Raw genomic sequence first — 22,705 nt, 5'->3', positions numbered from 1 at the left:
TGGCCCGCCCCGCAGATCGGCTCGGTGGAGCGCTTCATCCACCACGTGAACACGTGCATGCGGCAGCGGCAGGAGCGGCAACGGCTGGCGGCCGTGGTGAGCCGCATAGATGCCTACGAGGTGGTGGAGGGCAGCAACGACGAGGTGGACAAGGTGGGTGCCTCTGTCCTTGACGCGGAGCGGGGGCGGGGGGAGTGAGGAAGGACCTGGTCCTGCTGGGAGCGAGGAAGGGCCAAACTGGCAGACGGGGCTGGGCTGGGAATCTCAGTTGAGGACCCTCAGCTGGGATGAGGAGCCAGCCCCTGACCTGACCCGCACCTGCCCCCCACCTCCCAGCTCCTGAGGGAATTTCTCCATCTGGACCTGACAGCGCCCATCCCTGGCGCCTCCCCTGAGGAGACACGACAGCTGCTGCTGGAAGGGAGCCTGAGGATGAAGGAGGGGAAGGACAGCAAGGTGACTCCAGGGACCACCACACACCTGGGCCTTGCCCCACCCCTCTTGCCCTGTGGGTTTGGACCCCACCCCTTCCTTCCAACCTTCCCCTCCCTAGACAGCTGCCCAGTCACTTGGGTGGCAGTTCAAGAATTAGTGACTTGAGCAGTTCCCATCATGGCTCAGCAGAAAGGAATCTGCCTAGCATCCATGAGGACGCAGGTGCGATCTCTGGCCTTGTTCAGTGGGTTAAGGATCCAGTGTTGCCGTGAGCTGTGATGTAGGTCGCAGACGCGGCTCGGATCTGGCATTGCTGTGGCTGTTGTGTGGAGCCCAGCAGCTACAGCTCCAATTGGACCCCTAACCTGGGAATATCCGATGTGGCCCTAAAAAAAAAAATAAAGAAAAAAATCTAGTGACTTGAGTTTCCATTATAGCTCAGCCAGTTAAGAACCCGACATAGTGTTGATGAGGATGCGGGTTCAATCCCTGGCCCTGCTCAATGGGTTAAGGATCAGGCATTGCCACAAGCTCTGGCGTAGGTTGCAGATGAGGCTCGAATCCAGCATGGCTGCGGCTGTGGCTGTGGCTATGGCTGTAGCATAGGGCGGTGGCTGCAGCTCCAATTCGACCCCTGGCCTGGAAACTTCTGTATGCCCTCGTGTGCAACCGTAAAAACAGAAAAAAGAACAACCTAGTGACTTTATGATCACATGAGGAATGATTATCTGCCTGCAGTTTACTCTTTACAAACACAGCGGCAGGATCCCAGCCCTTCAGGTGCCATTCTAGCCCACTTGTCAGTGCCACATGCATTCCTGGTGGGAGGGATGGGGCCCTTTCCATGAGCAGGCCAGAAACATGCCACTGCCCTGTTAATTTTTCAGGTGCCGTGTAAGCCAGAGCCTACAAACCATGATTTTAAAATCACCTCCCTTTTCTTCTCTCATGTAAACTTTTAACTGAAATGAATCACAAGCATATTGCTCAGTGAAAGAAAGTCCTCTTACTCTTCCTTTTAATTTTCCTCTCCGGCCCGTAGGGGTTGAGCACAGGGAGGTATTTGACTAACTCTGAGTCCCCTTGGGACAGGCTGAGGGTCCCTGTCCTGGCCCTGACCTCTGGCTTCCCCTGCCTCTACCCCAGATGGATGTGTACTGCTTCCTCTTCACGGACCTGCTCTTGGTGACGAAGGCAGTGAAGAAGGCTGAGAGGACCAAGGTCATCAGGCCACCGCTGCTGGTGGACAGGATCGTGTGCCGGGAGCTTCGGGACCCTGGTGAGGAGCCGGGCCCCCGGCCTCTGGGCAGGGCTTGTGATGGGCAGGGGCCATGGTCTCAGCCGACACTGATGCAAGCGGTTCCTCCCCAGGCTCCTTCCTCCTCATCTACCTGAACGAGTTCCACTGCGCTGTGGGGGCCTACACGTTCCAGGCCAGCGGCCAGGCTTTGTGCCGTGGCTGGGTGGATGCCATCTACAATGCCCAGGTGAGAGCGGAACAGTGGGCAGGCAGGCGGGGCGGCCTGGTGGGGGCCACTGCTCACAGCCCTTGCTGCCCCTGTGCACCCACCCCTTGCAGAACCAGCTGCAGCAGCTGCGCATGCAGGAGCAGCCAGGCGGCCAGCAGCACCTGCAGAGCCTGGAAGAGGAGGAGGATGAGCAGGAGGAGGAGGAGGAAGAGGAGGAAGAGGAAGGAGGGGACAGTAGCACTTCGGCGGCCAGTTCCCCCACCATCCTGCGCAAAAGCAGCAACAGCCTTAACTCTCAGCACTGGTATATTTGCCCAGGCCCACCCGGCAAGCCCGAGCAGGGCAGGTGCTGCCACCCAGGACTCCCGACCCCAAGGCCGCTAAAGCTGGGCAGTGCCCAGTCACAGCCCCTTGCTCAGAATGACTATACGATATGAATTGGGTGGGGGTGGGGCAATGGGGGTGGGGGCTCTGACCCCCCCCCCAGAGTCCAACAGGGGACGTGGCAGATGATTTGCAACTTGAGTGCCACCTCTGATCCATTAGCGGTAGCTGCCCAGAGCTGATCCAGCAGGAGAGTGCCGTGGCCATGACAGGCAGCGTTACTGATAATCTGCATTGGGGGCACACGTGCTGCCTGCCTGCCACCTCTGAGCCTTGGGCTCTGGGAGGGCAGAGGCTGTGGCCCTCCCGCATCGCCCGGCGTGTAGCCGCATGTCTAGGTGTCCTTTGGCGGGGCTGACTCCCTCCCCTCGGCCCCACAGCGCCTCGGACGGCTCCACGGAGACCCTGGCCATGGTGGTGGTGGAGCCCGGGGAGATGCTGTCGTCCCCCGAATTCGAGGGTGGCCCCTTCAGCTCCCAATCAGACGAGACCTCACTCAGCACCACCGCCTCGTCCGTCACGCCCACCTGCGAGCTGCTGCCCCTGTGTCCGGCGGACGGCCGCTCCTGCTCCATGGACTCCGCCTATGGCACCCTCTCCCCCACCTCCCTGCAAGACTTTGTGGCCCCGGCCCCCGTGGCGGAGCCGGCCCCCCGGCCCCCAGAATCACCCCAGGCGCCTTCGCCCCCACCCTCGCCCCGCCTCCGCCGCCGCACCCCCGTCCAGCTGCTGCCCTGTCTGCCCCACCTGCTCAAGTCCAAATCCGAGGCCAGCCTCCTCCAGCTGCTGTCAGGGGCCACTACCCGGGGAGCGCCCCCAGCCCCCAGCCGCAGCCTGTCGGAACTCTGCTTGGCTGCCACCGTCCCTGGCGCCAGGCCTCGGGGATCCCCTCAGGAGGCTGGGCCCAGCTGGGACTGCCGGGGGACACCGGGCCCTGGTAGTGGCCCCGGGCTGTCAGAGCTGGAGGGTGGAGCCAGCTGCCCAGGTGGGGAGCCAGAAGGACCCCCCAGGAGGAGCAGAGAGCTGCCCTTGGAGGCCTTGCCCCAGGTCCAGCCTGAGCCCCCGCCGGGGATCTCGGCCCAGCACAGGAAGCTGACGTTGGCCCAGCTCTACCGGATCAGGACCACTCTGCTGCTCAACTCCACCCTCACTGCCTCGTGAGTGGCCTGGCCTGGCCTGGGGTGGAGGACAGGTGGCCCCGGGTGCTGGCACTGGGGGCCCTGAGTGCCGGGAGTGGTCAGGGGCACGGTCATGCCTGGGGAGGGGAGTAGGAGCCTGAGACCTGTCCCAGTGCCCAGTGAGGATGTCCATGGGTGGGCAGCAGGGGAGGGGCCTGAGGATGCCCAGGAGGAGGGCAGAGAGGCTGGAGCCCCGCCAGGTGCCATCAGTCAAGGAAGGACTCTCTCTCCCCTCCTCTCCACTGCAGGGAGGTCTGAGCAGAGGGAGGCCCCCAGGGGTGCCACTGACCAAGGGACAGCAGACAACATGCCTCCTGGAGAGGGCCGGGCAGGACCCCTGCCACCGCCCTCAGGCCCCAGTGTGCACTTTGCCAGGCTGGATGGAAGTGGAGGAGGGCTCAGCAGAGGCCCGGGCTGCAGGCCCCTTACCATTGCCACTGTCACTAACCTGCCCCCCAGCCTAGACTGGGTCCCTTGCCCAATACTCCCTGAGGCCGCCAGTGCCAGTCCTCCCGGCTGGGCTCCAGGGCTGGGACCCTGGCAACCCTTCCCACCTCCGCCCTCATCTGGCCCCAAAGGGGACACTCCCTTGCCCTCAGGCGCCTCGCTCCCACCCCATCCCTCTGGCCACCCCAGGCTTGGGTTGGGCTCTGTGTAAAGTTGCATATTTATTGAGCTTTTGATTCTTTTATAAAGACTTGTATATACTCCACTGGAAAGAGTCCTTTGCTTTTGGAAGTCCCCCCTTTCTGGACTCTGGGTGCACTCGCGTGCCTCCCCGGGTTCCTGCCCCCTCCAGGGGCTGGGTGTGGGGAAGGGATGGCTGGAAGGGGCTGTGGGAAGCAGAAATGAATTAACGGGGCAGAGATCGCCTGACCAGTCCTTTCAGGATCCACCCCTGTCCCCGGCCACAGCTGTGAGGCCCACCATTAGAGCTGTGGGGAGGTGCCCTCCCAGATGAGGTGCCCTAGGGGACCTGGCCCTGAGCCACCCCTGTGAGGTTAGGCCAGGGTGGGCCTCTGCTGAGAGTGCCCTCCAGGACTCCCCCCCCCAGGGCAGGGACTGTGCAGTATTGGGGGCTGGGGGTCTCTCACCTGCCAACTTCTGGCCCAACCCCTCCCGGGCCAGAATGGGAGAGCTTTGAAGTTGTAGTCTCAGGGGTGAAGCCAGAACAAGGCATGGGGACCCGGCTGTCACCCACCTTGTCCACCCGCTGCCTCAGGTGAGCTCAGGTGCAGGGACCTCAGGCTGAGGCCTCACTTCCAGGGACCAATGGCCCCGCCCTGCCCCCCCCCCCCGCCTTGAGGCGGGCTCTTGGGGTGGGGGGCGGGCCCTGCGGGCACCAGGCTGGGCCCCAACCACAGCGGGCAGGCGGAGCGGGGAACCCCCGGTTGGAGGGCCCAGCGTGGCGCCCAGGGCCATGGAGCTGCGGCCAGGGCCATGTGCGGTGGTGGTAGCTGTGGTGAGTGGGGACTTGGGGGCACGACCTGGGGCCTTGCTGGGCCTGGGTCCCTGCAGTGGAGGGAGGGGCCGGGCCAGTCCCCCTTCCGACCTAGTTAGCGGCTCCACTGGGGCGGAGCCCTTCCGCAGAGAGGAAACACCCGCTCAGGGCCCAGGGAGGTGCGGGGGGGGGGGGTCCCCAGGCGGAGAGAGAGCATGGTCTCCCCACCTTACCTAAAGCATGGTGGGGTGGGGCTGCCCGATTCCTGTCCTGGTGGAAGGGAAACATGTGCTGGGGCTGCCAGGAACTTTCTAGTCAGCCTCTCCCAAGCCTGGTGTGTGCAGGAGAAGGAAGTCAGTCACCTCCGCCCCCAAGGACCCGGCAGGTGGGCTGCCCTGAGGGCAGAAGCTGGGGCCTCTGAGTGGGGGGAGACTGGGTGGAGAGAGGCTCCCAGCCAGGCAGTGCGGCTGGGAACCAGCGGACCCTGTCCCCCAGGCCCTCCTCCTCCTGCTGCCCGGTGCCCGGGGCCAGGGCAGCACTCCCAGCGCCCACTGTGACTGTGTCCCCAACCAGAAGAGGAACGGTCTGGTCTGTTGCAGGGGCTGTCCAGCCGGTGAGTGGCTGAAGGGGAGGAGGGACTTGGGGGCGAGTGAGGGCCGACTGGGGGGACAGGTGGGCCGGGAGTGGTGGCAGTCAGGCTGGGGATTGGGTCGGGGGAGGGCGGAAGGGAAGTAGGGAGACAGAGACAGGGAGGGGGAGAATGGTGGGCACTGCCTTTGACTGACCCCAGCCTGGCTTCCACAGGTCACTACCTGAAGGCGCCCTGCACAAAGCCTTGCGGCGCTGCCACCTGCCTCCCGTGCCCCCAGGGCACCTTCCTGGCCTGGGAGAACCACCACGAGACCCGCTGTGCCCGCTGCCAGGCCTGTGATGAGCAGGGTGAGGGGCTGCCTCATGTTCAGTGAGGGACTCTTGAGGACAAGCCCCGGCCAGGGTCTTTCCGACGGAAGAGGCTGGCTTGTCCCACCCTGGGCTGGGAGGGCCCCGTGCCCACCAGGCAGGCCCTCTCCCCAGATCTTGCCTGGGCTGCCTTTGTGGGCTCTCATCCTGACGACCACCCTGTCCCTGGTCGCGCCCCAGCCTCTGGTCTGCTCTGTGGCGATCCCCCCTCTTCTCTCACTTTGGGGGTGGCCTTGTCTCTGGTGTCCCCATCTCCACTCCCCGGGGTTCCTGTCCTGCCTCTCTGTGGGGGTCTCTGGCTCTGACAGCCTCTGCTCCCTCGGTCTCCCCCGCCCCCCACCTCCAACCAGCCCCCCAGGTGGCCCTGAAGAACTGCTCGGCGGTGGCGGACACCCACTGCGGCTGCAGGCCAGGCTGGTTCATGGAGTGCGTTGTCAGCCAGTGTCTCCTTGGCTCCCCCTTTCGCTGCCGCCGGTGCACAGACTGTGGGGCCCTGCACCGCCACACCCAGGAACCCTGTGAGTATCCCGATTCCGGGCTGACTACCCCCCGGCCCACCTGTCCCTGCCTCCCTCTCTCCCACCCTGACCCACGCCATCTCCTGGACCGCAGGTTCCAGCAAAGACGCCCACTGTGGGGCCTGCCTGCCTGGCTTCTACGAACATGGCAACAGCTGCGTGTCCTGTCCCACGTAACTTCCTGGCTGCCCTGGGCTTGGGGAAGGGAGGCTGAGAGCAGAGGGGGACTCGAGGGGCAGGGAGGAGGGGGCTTGGCCCTGCAGTGGGTGGGCCCACTTTAGGCAAACATTGGAGGGTAAAGAGAAATCTGCATTCAGCTGATGTCAGGTCAATACGGGGGCGGATCTTTTTACGACAGAGTTTCCTTTAGTAACGTTCCAGCCCTGTGTTGAGGATAAGATGTGTCACTTACAGACAGAGTCACCATTAACAGAGCCTCAAAACTTGGGCTGAGAGTCAAGATCAGCCCCTCGTTCTCTGAGGGATTTCAGGCCAGTTGCTTGACCTCTCCAATCTGTGGCTTCCCCATCGGAACCTGGGGGTTTGAGTAGGCTCCATCCGGGGTGATGATTAAGGGGTGATTAACTTTATCTACTCATCTGTTCAGCAAGTGTCTTTTTTTTTTTTTTTTTTTTTTTTTTTGCTTTGTAGGGCTGCACCCATGGCATGTGGAGGAGGTACTCAGGCTAGGGCTCTAATTGGAGCTACAGCTGCTGGCCTATGCCACAGCCACAGCCATACCAGCTCCGAGCCGCACCTGCAACCTAAACCACAACTCATGGCTGTGCCAGATCCTTAACCCACTGAGGGAGTCCAGGGATCAAACCTGCAACCTCATGGTTCCTAGTCGGATTTGTTTTCCACTGTGCCACGACGGGACCTCCAGCAAGTGTCTATTGAGCATCATTTCCAGACACTGTTCTGGTTGCTGGGGAAACAACAGGGAACAGAGTAGACAAATCCCGGAGCTGACATTCCCCCGATCTAGTCTAGGAGCAGCTCAGGAATCCGGGTTTGTTGCTCTTGTTCCTGGGATGCCAGTGACCTTTTGGCAGCTTAGGGTAGAGTGAGGCTCTCGGGGAGAAGGGCCTCCAGGATGGAGAGGATGCCAGGTGGTCCTGAGTGTGTACACACTCACCCTCCACCCCATCCCCTCCCCTTGCAGGAGCACCCTTGGGAGCTGTCCTGAGCCCTGTGTGGCTGTCTGTGGCTGGAGGCACAGTAGGTGGTCTGCTAGAAAAGGGAGTGGGAGAGCTGGCGGGGGCAAGGGGTGGTTGGGGGACAGCTGCCACCCACCACCCACCAGCTGCTCTTTCAGTGTTCTGGGTCCAGGTGCTCCTGGCAGGCCTGGTGGCCCCACTCCTACTTGGCGCCACCCTGACCTACACATACCGCCGCTGCCAGCCTTGCAAGGCCATGGTTCCCGGTAGGTGCGCAGGCGAATACGCACACTCCTGGAGGCCTGGGGTCAGGCTGGGCAGCCCAGAGCCCACTCAGCCCTGATTCGGAGGGGGAAACTGAGGCAGGATGTGCTGGGAAGGGGGTGCAGCTGGACTGGCACCGGGGTTCAGGAGCCTTGCTTGGTGCCTGATTCAACTCTGTCTCTCTCAGCAGGTGAGGCTGGAGTGGAGGCCCTGACCCCCCTACAGGTGAGATCCTCAGTGGTGTTCTAGCAAGAGAGGGAGCCAGGCTTCTGGAGTGGAGAGCTTGGGGCCTCATTAGAACCCGTGATCCCGTGTGGGGCATGGTGGCTGGCACGGAGGAGACTGACCAACACACGTGCCGAGCCGCCAGGGAATGAGAGCAGCTCAGGGCCTGTCCTCAGTCTACTGGGAACCAGACAGATAAACGGGAGCTAAGAGTTCAGCAGGATGGGTGCCACCGCGACGAGGCCTCTGCCAGGACAGCAGAGCCAGGGCATTCCAGGCAGAGGGCGCAACCCCTCACGGGGTCGCAGGGAGAGAGCCTGGCGGCTGGGCAATGTTTGCTGCCTGAGCCAGGGGTGCCCATGCCCAGGCAGAGCCCCAGCAAAGGGGCCCCGCTAGGCGAGCAGGGCTGACCCGGGGCCTCTCTTGTCTTCCAGGCCACGCAGCTCTCACCCCCAAACAGCACCCACACCCCTCTGGTGGCAGCCGGCAGTAGTGAGAAGGTCTGCACTGTCCAGCTGGTGGGCAGCAGCTGGTCCCCCGGCTCTCTCCAGACCCAGGAGCTGCCCAGCCCGGAAGTGACATGGCCCTGGGACCAGCTGCCCAGCAGAGCTCTTGGTAAGGGACTTCAGAGGCCTGAGGCCTTGACCCCTTTCTCCTGAGTCCCAGGTGAGATGCTGTGGTTTCCTGAGGCCATGTGTCCACCTTCCATCCCCTGACCAGGTGGACCTCCTGACGCGGTCCTGCCCCGGGCCCCTGTCCCTTGCTTGACTCCTGCCCTTATTCCCCATTCCGCTCTCTCTGGCCCATCTGCAGGCCCGCCGTCCCCGCCCTCACCAGCGCCCCCCGCAGGCTCGGCGGCCTCCACGCTCCAGCCCGGCCCGCAGCTCTACGACGTGATGGACGCGGTGCCAGCGAGGCGCTGGAAGGAGTTCGTGCGGACGTTGGGGCTCCGCGAGGCGGAGATCGAGGCGGTGGAGGTGGAGGTCGGCCGCTTCCGCGACCAACAGTACGAGATGCTCAAGCGCTGGCGCCAGCAGCAGCCCGCCGGCCTGGCCGCCGTCTACGCGGCCCTGGAACGCATGGGGCTGGATGGCTGCGCCGAGGACCTGCGGAGCCGCCTGCAGCGTGGCCCGTGACGCTAGGGCCCACCCACTAGCTCGGGGCTCTGGTAGCCCTTGCAGAAGCCCTAAGTACGGTTACTTATGCGTGTAGACATTTAATGTCACTTATTAAGCCCCTGGCACGGCCCTGCGTAGCAGCGCCAGCCAGCCTCACCCCTGCGCGCCCCCAGGGTTCCAGCTAAGGCGAGGAAGCATCAGCGTTGAGGCTCGGGAGGGCGTTGAGATTGCTCAGCTGTTTCTCCGCCCGAGTTTGGCCAAGGCCTTGGTATTAAATCTACGAAGAAAAGCTACTGCTTGGTGTTTCCGCGGGGCCGCGGGTTTTAGGCAGCCCGGGATGGGTTTCCGGGGGCGGGCAGGGGGCGTCGAAAGGGCCACAAGTCTTGCCGTCCCAGGGTTTGGGACCCCCGGTGGAGACCAGTGTGGTCTCTGGTGCGAGGCCCAAACCTGCCCCTCCCGTTCCGCCGTGGCCCAGTTACCCCGAGGAGAGAGGAAGTCGCGGTGACGGCGAGTGAGAGTGAACCTGAGCCCCGGGCGGCTGAGAGCTTTAATGGGGGTGCGAGACGGCGGGGGCGCGAGACGGCGGGGCGCGGGGACCGGGGAGGCAGCAGTTGGAGACACAGGTCCAGGGTCTTTCGTCCTCCACTCATTCCACCGGGGCAGTGAAACGGGCCGGGGAGTGCGGGGCCTGGCTGCGGACGGCGCGCAGACCTGAGGGAGGTGGCGGCAGAGGTGGGGCGCCAGGAGCGGCAACTCCGTCCCAACGGGTAGTTTGCAGTTTCCACCGTTTCTGGTAAACAAATGACTGAGAGGAAACCCTCGGCCAGGATGGGAAATGCTGCCGGGGCTGGGCCGGGCGCAGATCTGGGTCAGGATGGGAGGAAAGCCCCTTCCCCGAGCGCGGGGCCTGCCTCCGCCCAGGATGCGCCAGCAACGCGGGTTCCGGGGTGCGGGGGAGGGGGCGGCAGCCGGGCGCGCCCCCCGCAGGAAAAGAGATCATCACCTACGGGGCTGGGGAGAGCTCTGCACACTTTGACATTCAACGAACATGCAAATGTATGTAAATAGGCATGCAAATAAGCAGCATCTTTTTGCGTTAACAGCTTGGGCACTTTTTCTGGGCGACTGCGCCGGCGGCGGCGGCGGGCGCGCTCCTGCGTCGCCCGCGGGCTAAGGATGCGGGGGCCGGGGTAGCGGTCACAGAGGGGATCCGGTGCGGGAGGGAGGGCGGTGCGGCTCCCAGCCCTTCCACCCGAGCGGGGCAGGCCGGGTCGGGGGCTGGGGCCCCCCAAGCTCGCAAGGCTGCAGGCAGGAGGGCGGCATCTAGTACTTAGCGATGTCCCCCTTCTTCAGAATGATCTGTCGCTGCCAGGGCGCCAGCTTGCTCTCATCGTAGCCGAGTGTCCGCAGCTTCTCCGACTGCTCTTTCTCCCGCTGCATCTCCTCCTGCTTCTGTCGCTCCTCCTCTTTCCTAGGCATGGGGTGGGGGCAGAATCCCCGGCCAGCGTGAGAGGGCCAGCCAGGCCCCAGGAGGGGCCACCAGCGGCAAGGGGTGGGTTACCGGTGGCAGGGGCTGGGTTGCCGAGGACAGAGGGACTAATGAACAGTGGGCGAGGGAATTCCTTCGTGGCTCAGTGGTTAAAGAATCTGACCAGCACATCCATTAGGACGCAGGTTCAATCCCTGGCCTAGCTCAGTGGGTTAAAGGATCCGGCATTGCCGTGAGCTGTGGTGTAGGTTGCAGACACGGCTCAGATCCTGTGGTGCTGTGGCTGCGGTGTAGGCCAGCAGCTACCGCATCAATTCAACCCCTAGCCTGGGAACCTCCGAATGCCTTGCCCTTAAAAACAAAACACAAAACACAAAAACCAGTGGGCAGAGCAGCGGGTTGTAGTAGCAGAAAGGCTACCTGATGGGGGACGGGGTTGGGTTAGGAGGCAATGGGGGTGGATTGCTAGGGACAGAGGGGCTTGACTGGGGGCTGACTGGGGGCTGACTGGGGTCACTGGGGAACCCACACATAGGGGCTGTGTGAGCGAGAGGCTTTGCTGGGTTATTGGTGGCTGGGGGTGTTACTGGAAAGAGGAGCTGGGTCACAGTGTGGATGAGGGTGAGGAGGCGGTAGTCTGGGGGCAGAGCAGGAAATTACTGGGGCCTGGGTTACTGGTATCTGGGGTTGGGAGCAAAGGGACCTCATTTCTGGGAGACAGGGGCTGGGTAATTGGGGACAGGTTATTAGCGCATGGCTTGATCTGCACTGCTGATGAGGTCGCTGCTAAGTACTCGTGGCTGTTGAACATTTGAAATGTCAGGATGCGGATGCACTGCAGGCACAAAAGGCACATCATGCCTGGCAGACTCAGTTTTTTTTTGTTTTTTTTTTTTGTTTTTTGTTTTTTTTTGTCTTTTTTTGTCTTTTGTTGTTGTTGTTGTTGCTATCTCTTGGGCTGCTTCTGCGGCATATGGAGGTTCCCAGGCTAGGGGTTGAATTGGAGCTGTAGCCACCGGCCTATGCCAGAGCCACAGCAACGCGGGATCCGAGCCGCGTCTGCAACCTACACCACAGCTCACGGCAACGCCGGATCGTTAACCCACTGAGCAAGGGCAGGGACCGAACCCGCGACCTCATGGTTCCTAGTCGGATTCGTTAACCACTGCGCCACGACGGGAACTCCCAGACTCAGTTTTAAAAGAGCGTACAAAGCTCAATAATTGCTCTGATTACTCTATACTGAATTTTGATATATTGAGTTAAGTAAAATATATCATTTTTTTGAGGAATTTCCCTTTCCATCTTTTTTTTTTTTTTTTTTTTTTTTGCCTTTTTAGGGCTGCACCTGTGGAATAGAGATTCCCAGGCTAGAGGTTGAATTGGAGCTACCGCTGCCGGTCTACGCCAAAGCCACAGCAATGCAGGATCTAAGCCGCATCTGCAACCTACACCACAGCTCATGGCGATGCTAGATCCTTAACTCTCTGAGGAGGCCAGGGATGGAACCTGCGTCCTCATGGATACTAGCTGGGTTCACTATTGCTGAGCCACGACAGGAACTCTGTAAAATATACTATTAGGTTCACTTATAGCTTTTTATTTTTTGCCACTGTGGCTGCTACAAAATTTACTATTACATATGTGACTTAAATTATACACTTATCGGACAGCGGTGGGCTAGATTACTAAAGGCAAAAGCGAAAGATCTGAGGGACAGATGCTGTAGGTCACTGATACTGAGGTGGGGTTGACTGCAGGGCAGAAAGGCTAGGTGAGCACGAGGTGGGGGCTGGGTAACTGGGAACAGGTAATTACAGCATCAGAGCTGGACTTGGCGGGGGGCAGTGGTTAAGCTACTGGGAGAGAGGGGTCTGGTGACATTATTGGGAGCAGAGAGGCCGTGCCAAAGGCTGAGTGATGAGGGGATGTGCTCAAGATGGGGCTGGATGAAGAAGCCAAGGACTGTGACTGGGGGGGGGGATGGGGACACACACAGGTCAGGCCCAGCCCCACACTCACCGCTTCTGCTCCCTGGAAGAAAAAAAGACAGCCTTAGTTGGTTCACCATCTCAGGGATGCGACCAAGACACCCTGCCAAGCCCCGCGTCTTCGCCTGCTCACCTCTCCTCTTCTAGTTTCTTCCGCAGGATGTCCCGCCTCCAGGCAGGCATGCTGGCCAGCCAGGCCTCTTCCTCCTCCTCCTGAAACACAGCACAAGGCTTCAGGGCCGGCATGGGCTGGGAGAAAGGGGCCAGAGGGTTCACCCCCACCCAGAGGACCTGCAGGGTTCAGGGACAATGGGACACAGATAGGGTTGCAGGAAGAGGCCCTTTGGATGCCCTTCTACAGGACAAATGGATGGAAATGCCATAACCTGGGTCCCTGAGTCCTAGAGGCAGTGCCAGCGAGGTCAGAGCTGAGTGTGGGAGGGGAGCAGAGAAAGATCTCCCACTGGGGGGCAGGTGGATGGATGGCTCCGGGCCAGTGACCCAGAATCTCCTGGCAGACTCATACTTGACACCCACAGACCCTGCCAGCTCAGAGGCTCCAACTCATCCCTGCTTCCACTGTGAAGAACCTTCTGGCCCATGCCTGTCCTGTTCTCAAAGGGAGTAGACACCAGCTCTACCAGTGTTCAGCTGGTAGGGGGCGGGGGGCATCCAACACAGGCAGCTTACAGCAAAGGTGTTTATTACTCGCACGTTACAGAGGAAAATGCATCTGCATACGTCACACGAACACTGCACACATGGCTCCTTTGATCTTCACCAAAGAGGTAGCTGTGACCTCCAAGGAAAAACCAAAGACAGAAAGACAGCCACACAGCCCCAAGCGGGACCCACGGTCCCACACTCAGAGGGACTGCTTCTTCCATCTGGCTCCACACGGAGCCAGGCATCGCTGTAGGGGCACAGGGCAACACCTGCTTTGCCCTGTGCGTGCCCCGCCCATTCCGGCCAATGCCCCACATCCCGACAAGATGGCATCGAAAAGGCTGAGGCACTCTGGGTTTTCCAAGGCCACTCGTCTTGTCCTGGATTCTTCCTGCTGGCTTCTGCCCTCTGGAAGACATCCGAAGGGCATCCAGGCCCGGGTTAAGATGCTTAAGGGTAAATTCCGAATTCTGCGGCTCAGATGTCAAAAAGCTCTGCCTCCTTCTCCTTCCAGAAGGAGAAGCTTCGGTCAATGTATCGGCAGATGTCCTCATTGCTGAACTCGCCCATCTCAGATACCAGCTCCAGGGGGTCTTCGGCGGGGGCTCCAGAACTAGGAGGGGCTGACGTCGGGGGAGGCGCGGCTGGCGGGGGTGGAAGCTGCGGCGCGGGGGTCGGGGCCTCAGGCCGGTCGCCCATCTGAGCTGGAGTGGTCTCTTCGATCGGCTCCCTCTCCCCCTTTTCTGTCCCTTCCCCTAGCGGCATCTCCGCCTCTTCTTCCCGGGCCGGCTCAGCCTCCGGGGTGTCTCCGAAGAACTGGCGCCTAAGGTCCTCGAAGCCATCGCTCCAGCGGCGCCGGCCGGTCTCCACCTCCTCCAGCACCACGCGGTGAAAGAGACGGATGAGCTCCCACGGGTGGCTGCCCAGCCGGTCGAACATCTCGTAGCACAGCAGGTGGCGGAACTTGCGCTCCTCGCGGCTCAGGCCCATTTCCAGCAGCTGGAAGTAGCCGAGCATGAAAAGGTCGAGCGTGAGGCTGTCGTAGGTCGGGGGCGCCCTGCCGTCAAGAGGCGGCAGGAAGTGCTCGGGCCAGTACAAGCCGTGCGCCAGGCCGGGGCCGCGGGGCTGGCGCGCTGGCACCCTCCGCAGCAGGCTCCGCCAGTGGCCCAGCAGTTTGCCCACCACCTGCCGCTGCTTCAGCAGGTGCAACAGCCGCCGGTCCCGGCCGTCGCCCGTCGGGGGCCGGGGGGCGGCGGCGGCGGCCTGCGGGCTCAGGCCGGCGCCGGCCGCCACCACGCGGGGCAGCAGTCTGCGCAGGCGCACCTGGGCATGGCGCCCGGGGCCGCGGAAGGTCCACTTGCGCCAATGCTCCAGGAAGAGGTAGACGATGCGCTCCTTGCGCATGTCGATGTAGTCCTGGACGCCGCGCAGCTCCGTGGAGGACGGCGGCCTGCGCGCCAGCTGCTCGGGTTCGGGCAGCGCCGCCTGGAGGCTCGGCGCCTCGGGCAGGCCCAGGACGTCCAGGGGCTCCTCTGCGGGCAGCAGGCCGTTGGCAGCGGCGGCGGCGCTGCTCGGCTTGCCGGGGCCGGCCGCCACGTAGTCCTCCTCGAGGATGGGCTCACGGCCCGGGGCGCCGGCGGGCAGCGAGAGCTTTCGGCGCGGGCCGCCCGGGGCCGCCGGGCCCTGGGCGCGTCGCTCGTAGGTGGCGCGGAGATGCTGCACCGAGACGCCGCACTCGAGGATCTCGCGTGCTACGGCCTCGCGGCACCAGCTGAGCGAATGGGAACGGCCCAAGCAGAGCGGGCCCGGCCGCCAGGGGGCGTCGGACAGCGGAGGCAGCGGCTGGCCTGTGTCGGCGGCCAGGAGTTCGGCCAGGTGCGCGGGCCGTCCGCCCAGCGTGGCCAGCAGCGTCGCCATGCTCTTGAGCAGCGTGGAGATCTTGCTGCACCAGGCCGGCAGGCTGGCGGCGCGGCCGTGCATGCGGCGCGGGTCGACGGTGAAGCGCGGCGCCGACAGGGCGGCCGATATGGGCAGCAGCTGCTCCAGCTCCAACTCCAGTTGCTCCAGGCGCGCCTCCAGCTTCTGCGCCTTGTGCAACACTTGCAGGTTCTCGATTTGCTGCTCGATGCGGAGGATGTCGGCCTCGGTCATGAGCTCGCCGAAGGGCCCGAGGATGGCGTTGTACTCGCGGGAGTACCTCCAGCCCTCGCGGGGGTAGCAGCAGGAGCTGGCGGCCGTCAGCTAAGGCGGGGAAGACAAGAGAGGGGAGGGAGGCGCGTCTCCCTCTGGCCTGGCTCCCGCAGCGGCCGCCGGGGGGCGCCCTTTGCATGTCCTGGGTGGTGTAATGGCTCCGCGCGGTTGCGTTTGCAGGGCGATTACGCTGGGGCGAGGCTTCGGCCCAGGCCGCTGCTCCAGGCGCTGGGCAGTGTCCACTTGGGTCGCTGTCGGGGACACAGCCGGTCGTCGGGCGCTGTTGCAGAGGCAGGGCCGGCGGTGGGGTCTCCACACCTGGCTGGGTTGCTCATTACACCACCGAAGGAACATGCAAAAGGCGTTGAAGCTGCGACACACAGCTGCCCTCTTCCGCCCCACATCCAGTGTCTGCGATTTCGAGGCCGAATCCCAGCGAGGCCTCTCCTTACCCCCGGAGAGATTGACCCCTAGTCAAACTCCCCTGAGGCCTAAGCCCTCCCTGTCCAGGCTGTCCGTTTCACTGCTGAGTGAGAGGCTTCAAATTGAAGCTGTGGCTTCTACTCCTGTCCCCACCCCCTCTGGCTCCTGGAATGATAAATACAATTTATAAAGCTCAGCTGGCCAGGCACTTTTTCCCCCCATAGCATGCATTGGCTTGATGTGCGATCTCAGTTCCCAGATGTGGGGCAGCACTGGTGAAAGCACTGAATCCTAACCACTAGCCCACTGGGGAACTCCTGCTGGGAGCTTCTTCTTTTGTTGGTGTTGTTCTTTTTAGGGCCGCACCCGGAGCATATGGAGGGTCGTAGGCTCGGGGTTGAATCAGAGCTACAGCTGCCGGCCTACGCCACAGCCACAGCAATGCCAGATCCAAGCCGCCTCTGCAGCCTATACCACAGCTCATTGCAACGCGGGATCCTTAACCCACTGAGCAAGGGCAGGGATTGAACCCGCAACCTCATGGTTCCTAGTCGGATTCGTTAACCACTGCGCCACGCCACAATGGGAATTCCTAGGCACTTCTTATAATCTCATCTATTCCTCATTTTAGTGCCAAGTTTTTCCCTCCCTGGTGGGGGAGGCGCTGCCATCACCTCCTTACAGGCCTCCCCATTCATTCCAGCTCACTACAGTGCCACGTACAAATGCTCCCCACACATAAATAGGACGCCGCCCCTTCCCCACTTAACCCCGCTCCCACCCCTCCAGGAGAAAGTCCATTTTCTCCCAGGCCAGGCCTTAGTGATCTGACCTTCACCGACAGCCTCCAGCCCCGCCCACTTCCCAGTCCTGGAGCCACCACGCCCACTCTGACTTCCAGCCCTCTCCATGTCCTTCCTGCCTGCCCTTTGCCCAGTTTCCCTGTCCCCCTCTTACTCATCTTCCAAGAGTCTACCTTGGACGTCACTTTCTCCTCCCCTGACACCACCCCAAACCCAAATAGGATGGTCAGCTTAGGGCCTCCTTAGAGTCCTCTGGCCTCCGCCTCTGTGCTCCTCCCCTTTTGCTCACTCCCATCGCCCTGGTTCATCTCCTTCTCACTCTATTAAGATGCTGTTCCCCCGCAGACACCACCCCGCCCCCTGCCCTCCTGCAGCCACCTTGAGAACAGGCCCCGGTACACCCAGTGTGAATCCCCAGAGGCTACAGCCGTGTGTGGCACACAGACAGTGCCCAAGAGAGATGCTTGTTGAGCAGCTCAATGGCAAACTTTGCTGCCAGCCAGGGATGATTAGCTTATCCGATAGATGAGAAAACCGAGGCTGGAGGATGCTCAGTATCAGTGCCTGGAGAGTGACAGTGCAGAGAAAGAGCCGAGGCCAGTCTGACCATGACCAAAAGCTACCTGTGTGGTTCCTGGACCAGGAGGGTCCGCCTCAGCCCAGAGCTGGTCCCAAGTGCAGAATCCCAGTCCCACCCAGAGCATCTGAATCAAAGCAGGCATTTTAAAAGGATCGCAGGCGATCGGAAGGCATATCAGAGTTTGATGAGCACTGCCAACTCATTCAAGAACAGGTTGCGGGGGTTGGGGGTCTAGTTGTGCTTTTTCCAAAAGGCAAGGGGAGAGAGCACTTGAGACCGAAAGGGCTGTGGGGGGGGGGAATGGGCTGCGGGCCCAGGTGCAGACCCCGGGGCCCTCTGGGAAGCCCTACTCCGCCCACCTTCCGTTTCTGCTCCTCCTCCTCCTGCATCTTCAGCTGCAGCTTGCGGACCATCACCTGGCGCTTCCACTCGGGGATGGGTCGGCCCTGCTCGTCATGCGTGGGGATGAGCGCCTCTACGTCTAGCTGCACACCTGGCGCAGGGGTTGCGGGCGGCGCCGGCGCCACACTGCCATTGAGCAGTGGCTGGGACCCTGTGGCTGGAGGAGGAGTGGGGCTCCGGGCCCGTGACGGCGCAGGCGACGCTGGCGGCAGCGGCGAGTCGGGCTGTGGGGAGAAGCGGCTGGGCTGAGTGCTGGGCGGGCAGGGGCGAGAGCATCCGGGGCGGGGGCATCCGTCGGGTCACCTACCTGGGAGGCTGGCTGCCCGCTGCCCGAGAACACTGTGGTCAGCCCCTTACTCTGTGGTGTCGGCTTCAGACTCTTGCCTGCCTTGATCTCAGCCAGTAGCTCCGAGTTGTCGCCCGTCGGGGACATCATGTTGAAAGACTTGGTGCCTGCGCGGAGGCAGGAGAGGAGACGCTGGCTGGGTGTGGTCTCTGAGTCCCCGTCGCCCTCTACTTGCCTTCTGCTGCCCCCTCCCCAGGTCAGGGAGGGCCAGGGCCTTCTCTGGGGCCCAGAGGGCAGCTCTCCAAGTCCTGGGCCCCATGGGAGGCTCTCAGGGACCCCAGAAGCCAGTCCTCGGGTCACAGCCCACAGAGCCCCACCATCCTCCCGGCCCTACTCACGAGGTGTGGGGCCCCCGCCCAGAGGCCCCTGGGAGTTCATGGTGGTTCGTGGGCCAGCGCTGGGGACTGGAGCAAATGTCTCCGCCCAGCGCACTGACTGCCAGCTCCAAAACACTACCTGGGGCCAGCCACCCGACCTTTGTCCCAGGTTCCCCGGGGCCAGCCCTGCTAGGGTGGAGTTTTCCTCCGGCCCTCTCTCTGCATCAGCAAAGCCCAGTGACCCTTGGACTGAGTCACCTGGGGCTTTTGTGACTATAGACTTGGGACTGTGAATGCCAGAACCCAGCCAGCCCCCTCCCCGCACACACACCCACAGACAGACACGCGCGCAGACACACTGGTTGCAAGCCGGGAGCACACTTATGGCAAAGCGCAGCTCAGCTATGGGGACCCAGGAAAGCCGAGCTCTTACTAAGGATCCGGAGTGGGGGCCCCCAGGAAGAAGGGCCTGACGGAAAACATGCAAATGCTCGGTGCAGAGTTTGCATGTCCGACGAGGCCAGCAGAGGTGCCTGGGATTTGGGGAGGGTTGTCTTTAGAGCCCGAGGAATCGGTCAAAGCTGGATGAGGGGAACAAAAGGGGCAGATGGCTCCTGGGTTCCGGGGCTGGGGCTCCCAGAGCGCAGAAGTGGGAGTGGGGGAAAGGGAAAAGTGCAGGTAGGTGCCGGCAGCAGGCACCTACTCTCTTTAGGCAAAGCCGTCAGCAGGGCAGAGTGGGTGTGCGCAGGTGGGTGTGGTGGGGGTAGAGCCTGTAGCGTCCAAGACCCCTCACCTGCCGGCCCCTGGTCCTGTGCTTCCCTCAAGACCCCAAGCCCCTCAGCCTGGCTTTTCCTGAGCGCGCCCCGCACCCCGCCCCCGCGCCTCAGCCAGGAGCCGCGCGCCAGCTACTCACTCTTCCTGTGTCTCAGGACTCTCACTTCTAGGGACCGAGAGGAGAGAAGGGACAGCAAAGTTAGGAGCGGGAGGGAGCTGGGGTGAGGCTAGGACAGCGGGGAGAGCAGGAGGAGGGGAGGGAGATGCACAGAGGAGGGGGGAGAGGAGAGGAGGTACTTTCCGGTCCATCTGCCCCTGGCTCAGGCCGCTCTGGGGCTCCCTGAGGGCGATTTGCTCAGTTCCCAGCTTTGCCGGCCGCCCCCGAGGGCTGGGCAGAGCTGTCATTGGCCCTTGCCCCCCTTAGCAAGGGCCTCAGTCTTGGCATTGGGTTGGGATAGGGCACCCAGCCCAGGTTCTGCGGTGAAGGGGTGTCTGGAGAAGCACCGAATCCATTTTTCTTCTGCCCCTAGCTCCAGCCTGGCTCCAGGCTGCCAAGGGAAGACACTGACCCCAAAGCCAGGGACCTTTCTGGAGGCTCAGCCGATGGGGAACATGCTACCATAGGCTCTGGTCTGTGGGGGCTGGGGCCCCATAGGTGCCCCGAAGAGCCCAGGCTGGCCCTTCCCTGCACCCTCCTGCACCCCTGCATATCCGGCCAAGGATATGAAGCCTTGGATGGTGCCATCAAACGTGATCCCTACTCTGAGTGGCTGGGTGAGGAAGGCACCTCTGCCACTCCCTGTCAGGCTGGAATGGAAGTCACCACCTCTTGGGCCTTCCAGGAGCCCTGGCATGTGGGAGGTTGTCCCACATTTCAGAAGAGAAGCACAGGGTCCCCGTCACAGTCTAGCTCTTAAGATAGGACGCTCAAAGGAGTCACCAGGAGGGCGAGGGAAAGGCAAGATGGGGCACTGGCCTTGTCCCCAGAGCCAGACCCTGGCTGGGGCTGGCTAGGGGCCTCTGGGGAGGAGGTCTGGAGAGGAAGAGTCCCTGATGCATCTGAGAAGGGCTGAGGGCTGTAGTTGGTTTGGAAGAGCACAGAAGAGAGGAGGAGCGGAAGACAGACGTCAGGCAGGAAGCAGGCTGGCCAGCAATCCTCCTTCCTGGAAGCTAGGTCTACTTCTCAGAGCTTTGCCTCTAGAACCGGCTCCTCAGAAACACCAGCCACCAGAGCTGGGAGGCCTTTCCTGCTGCATGGAAGGCCGGCCCAGAGAGGGAAGGGGACTTGCCCCAGGTCACACAGCCCAGTCCTGCTTTGGGCCAGCCTCAAGAAACTCAGAGCCTCCCTTCCGGTCAAGTCCTCATGGGGGCGGGGGCGGGGGCGAGGGGCGCTGCAGAAAGATCAGGTGGGAGAAGAGGAAGCACTAGAGCAGGGGCGGCTGGGGGAGGGGGATGTCTAGGTTTCCCTCCCGCTTCGGGCTAGCGCCGCCCCCACCCCTCAATCCAACCCCTACTCACTGCCAGTGGACGAGGAGGAGCGGCGCTGCCCGCAGCCAGGGCCAGCGCCCTCGAAGGGCAGTGGCGGAGCCGGCGGCGGCGAGCTCAGGGCCTCGGGCAGGGGCGGGGGCGGCGGCGGGGGCGGCGGGGGCAGCTCCCTGGACGCCTTGGGGTCCGCGCCGCAGCCGTTGTGCACGTGGTTCCCGGGGAGCAGCGCCGCCTGCGGGGGAGCGGAGGGGCCAGCGAGTGAGAAGCGGGCGGCCCGGCCGGGTTCCAGGCGGCCGGCCGAGGCGGGCGGGCGGGCACGCACCTCCTCGCTGTGCGCCATGCCCGGGCGCGCGGCCAGCGGCTCCCCGGGGGGGCGGCCCAGCTGGCGGTAGTAGTCCCCCGTGCTGGGCTGCTTGCTGAAGGCGCGGGGCTTGCGGCTGGAGTCCTGCCTCCGCAGCCCGTTGCGGCCGTCGCGGGAGCTCAGCTGCGGGAAGACAGCGGGCACCGTGGGCTCCAGACGCTTGGCCCTTGTGCCCCCGCCACGTCCGCCCCTCCCAGCCACCTGCCAGGGGCTCCCGAACAGCCGCGGTCCCAGACCCTCTTCAGAGCGGGGCCGGGGCGAGGGTCAGGGGGGGCCTCGGTGAAAGGGCAGCCTCGGTCGGCCGGACAGGGAGGGGTTCTGGGCGCGGGCCAAGGGGCGCAGGGGCCCCCACTAAGGCTGGAAGGGGCGGGCCCAGGGGCGGGGTGGCCCAGCCCAAACGCCGGGGGTGGGGGGAAGCCGGAGAAGGGGCAGCTCCCAGCTTAGGCAGCGCTGAGGCCCCAGCCGCACCCCGCTCCGGGGCCGCCAGCCGGTCCCACGCGCGCCCAAGGCTTCCCCGAACCCGCTCTTGCGGGGGTCCCGCCCCCGAGGAAGCCCCTGTGTCCTGTCGGGCTCCTGCTTGCCCAGGCCCCTCAGCCAGCCACCCGGCCCGGCGCTGGGGCTGCTCCTACCTGCGACTGTGCCGGTGGCCCCCGCTGTGCACCTGGCGGCGGGGGCGGCATGGACTCGCCACCTGCGCTACCTGATCCTTTCTCTCAGGTTACAGCCCAGCCCGCCCGCGCCTCGGAGTGCCTCTCGGCTCAGTCGGCCTGACATCACCCAGGGCCTACCAATCCCTGGCCGAACCCCCCGGCAGCAGGGAACGCCACGGGGGCGCGAACTGCCCCGCCAACACCGGGCCGCTGCGCCCACCCCGCGGGCCAGATGTGGCGCCGCCCCCTGCGCCTCGCTGCTTGGGTGCTGACCATCCCAGCCTGCATCTCCCCACTCAGCCCCTCCGTCCACCAGAGACAGAATTCGGGCCTCACGATAGGCAGTGGAGCCCCCACATTTGGCCCCCCGGGTTCCGGGTCACGCCCCCGCGCTTCCCCTCCCGCATCTGGAAACCATCGCCATCCGCGTAAGGGACACCGAAACCCGCGCCCAGGCCTCGGGTTTCAGGGACGGCAAGGCGGGCTCGGGTGACCGCGCGGACCGATGGCCCGCCCCGACGCAGCTGCCGCCCCCCAGCCCCCCACCCCGCTCAACCCTGCCCGGGAAGAAAGACGTGAGGCGGCGGGGCCAAAGGCCGAGTCACCCAGCAGGGTCTGTCCCCTGCCCCATCCCCCCAGCCCAAGCGTCCCCGCGGTGGCCCCCGACCCTGCGTGCCCCACCAGGCCGGGCTCACGTTGCAAGGAAATGCGACACCGCAGGATTTGTTTTCTGGGCCAGCCTGCCCCCTCGGCGCCCCCTCAGCCCCGAGGCGAGGTCTCCACGACCCTGCCCTGGCCCGTGGTCAGGAAAAAGCCCGGGGCGCGGGGCGGGGGGCGCGGGGCACACAAAGGGCCCTTTGTGGAGCGGCTCTAAGCACTCACCGGGGAGGGCGCAGTCCCGGCGCTGTGGCTGGGGGAGGGGAGGGGGGCCCAGGCCAGGGCACCAGTCCTGCGGCTTGGGGCAGGGCCCACACACCTGGCCCGCCAGGTCCAGCCCCAGGCCCCCTGCAGGTCTCTGCTGCTCCCCCCTCACCTCCTGGAGATGAAAGGGGAGGTGGGCCGGGAGTCTGGTCTGA

The 22,705-nt window shown here is 63.5% G+C and overlaps 3 protein-coding genes across 24 annotated transcripts in view; 2 read left to right on the top strand and 1 right to left on the bottom strand.

The window, feature by feature from the left end:
- Positions 1-9,441, top strand: part of PLEKHG5 (pleckstrin homology and RhoGEF domain containing G5) — a 56,970-nt gene extending 47,529 nt beyond the window's left edge. For 5 of the 8 annotated variants that reach the window (XR_002344873.1, XR_002344874.1, XR_002344871.1 and 2 more), the window contains 11 exons: positions 16-153; positions 337-456; positions 1,582-1,714; positions 1,807-1,922; positions 2,015-2,208; positions 2,669-3,445; positions 3,715-5,520; positions 5,712-6,385; positions 6,480-8,034; positions 8,469-8,649; positions 8,848-9,441. Coding sequence is in view for 2 of the 8 variants with exons in the window: in XM_021095258.1 (XP_020950917.1) it covers positions 16-153; positions 337-456; positions 1,582-1,714; positions 1,807-1,922; positions 2,015-2,208; positions 2,669-3,449 (1,482 nt within the window). In the remaining 6 variants the exon portion in view is untranslated. Of the gene's footprint in view, positions 1-15; positions 154-336; positions 457-1,581; positions 1,715-1,806; positions 1,923-2,014; positions 2,209-2,668; positions 3,450-3,714; positions 5,521-5,711; positions 6,386-6,479; positions 8,035-8,468; positions 8,650-8,847 lie in introns of those variants that run through there. The other 3 variants (XM_021095258.1, XM_005656001.3, XR_002344872.1) reach the window with 2 other exon arrangements.
- Positions 4,817-9,441, top strand: TNFRSF25 (TNF receptor superfamily member 25). Of its 11 annotated transcripts, none has more exons than XM_021095263.1 (10): positions 4,817-4,928; positions 5,403-5,520; positions 5,712-5,846; positions 6,218-6,385; positions 6,480-6,558; positions 7,551-7,606; positions 7,704-7,811; positions 8,000-8,034; positions 8,469-8,649; positions 8,848-9,441. In XM_021095263.1, exons 1-10 carry the CDS (start codon positions 4,887-4,889, stop codon positions 9,168-9,170), a joined length of 1,245 nt encoding a protein of 414 aa, XP_020950922.1. In that variant the 5' UTR covers positions 4,817-4,886; the 3' UTR covers positions 9,171-9,441. The 11 variants fall into 11 exon arrangements, with proteins under 11 accessions (XP_020950922.1, XP_013844198.1, XP_020950924.1 ...); XM_005655995.3 differs by lacking the exon at positions 4,817-4,928 and adding an exon at positions 5,162-5,292 and having other exon boundaries at positions 7,997-8,034; XM_013988743.2 differs by lacking the exon at positions 4,817-4,928 and adding an exon at positions 5,162-5,292 and having other exon boundaries at positions 7,692-7,811; positions 7,997-8,034.
- The window catches only part of ESPN (espin), a 32,472-nt gene continuing 19,448 nt past the window's right edge, over positions 9,682-22,705 (bottom strand). Inside the window, exons 8-15 of one of the 5 annotated variants that reach the window (XM_021095255.1) lie at positions 20,941-21,102; positions 20,652-20,850; positions 19,273-19,299; positions 18,004-18,149; positions 17,654-17,920; positions 12,766-12,845; positions 12,664-12,675; positions 9,682-10,623 (exon numbers count right to left, since the gene is read on the bottom strand). In XM_021095255.1, the coding sequence (XP_020950914.1) occupies positions 10,476-10,623; positions 12,664-12,675; positions 12,766-12,845; positions 17,654-17,920; positions 18,004-18,149; positions 19,273-19,299; positions 20,652-20,850; positions 20,941-21,102 (1,041 nt within the window). In that variant the 3' untranslated portion in view covers positions 9,682-10,475. The other 4 variants (XM_003127530.4, XM_021095253.1, XM_021095254.1 and 1 more) reach the window with 4 other exon arrangements.

Source organism: Sus scrofa, chromosome 6 (genome assembly GCF_000003025.6).
Source record: "Sus scrofa isolate TJ Tabasco breed Duroc chromosome 6, Sscrofa11.1, whole genome shotgun sequence".
Taxonomy (NCBI): domain Eukaryota; kingdom Metazoa; phylum Chordata; class Mammalia; order Artiodactyla; family Suidae; genus Sus; species Sus scrofa.
Note: the sequence above shows the minus strand (reverse complement) of the source record. Positions and strands in the feature narration are given on the sequence as shown.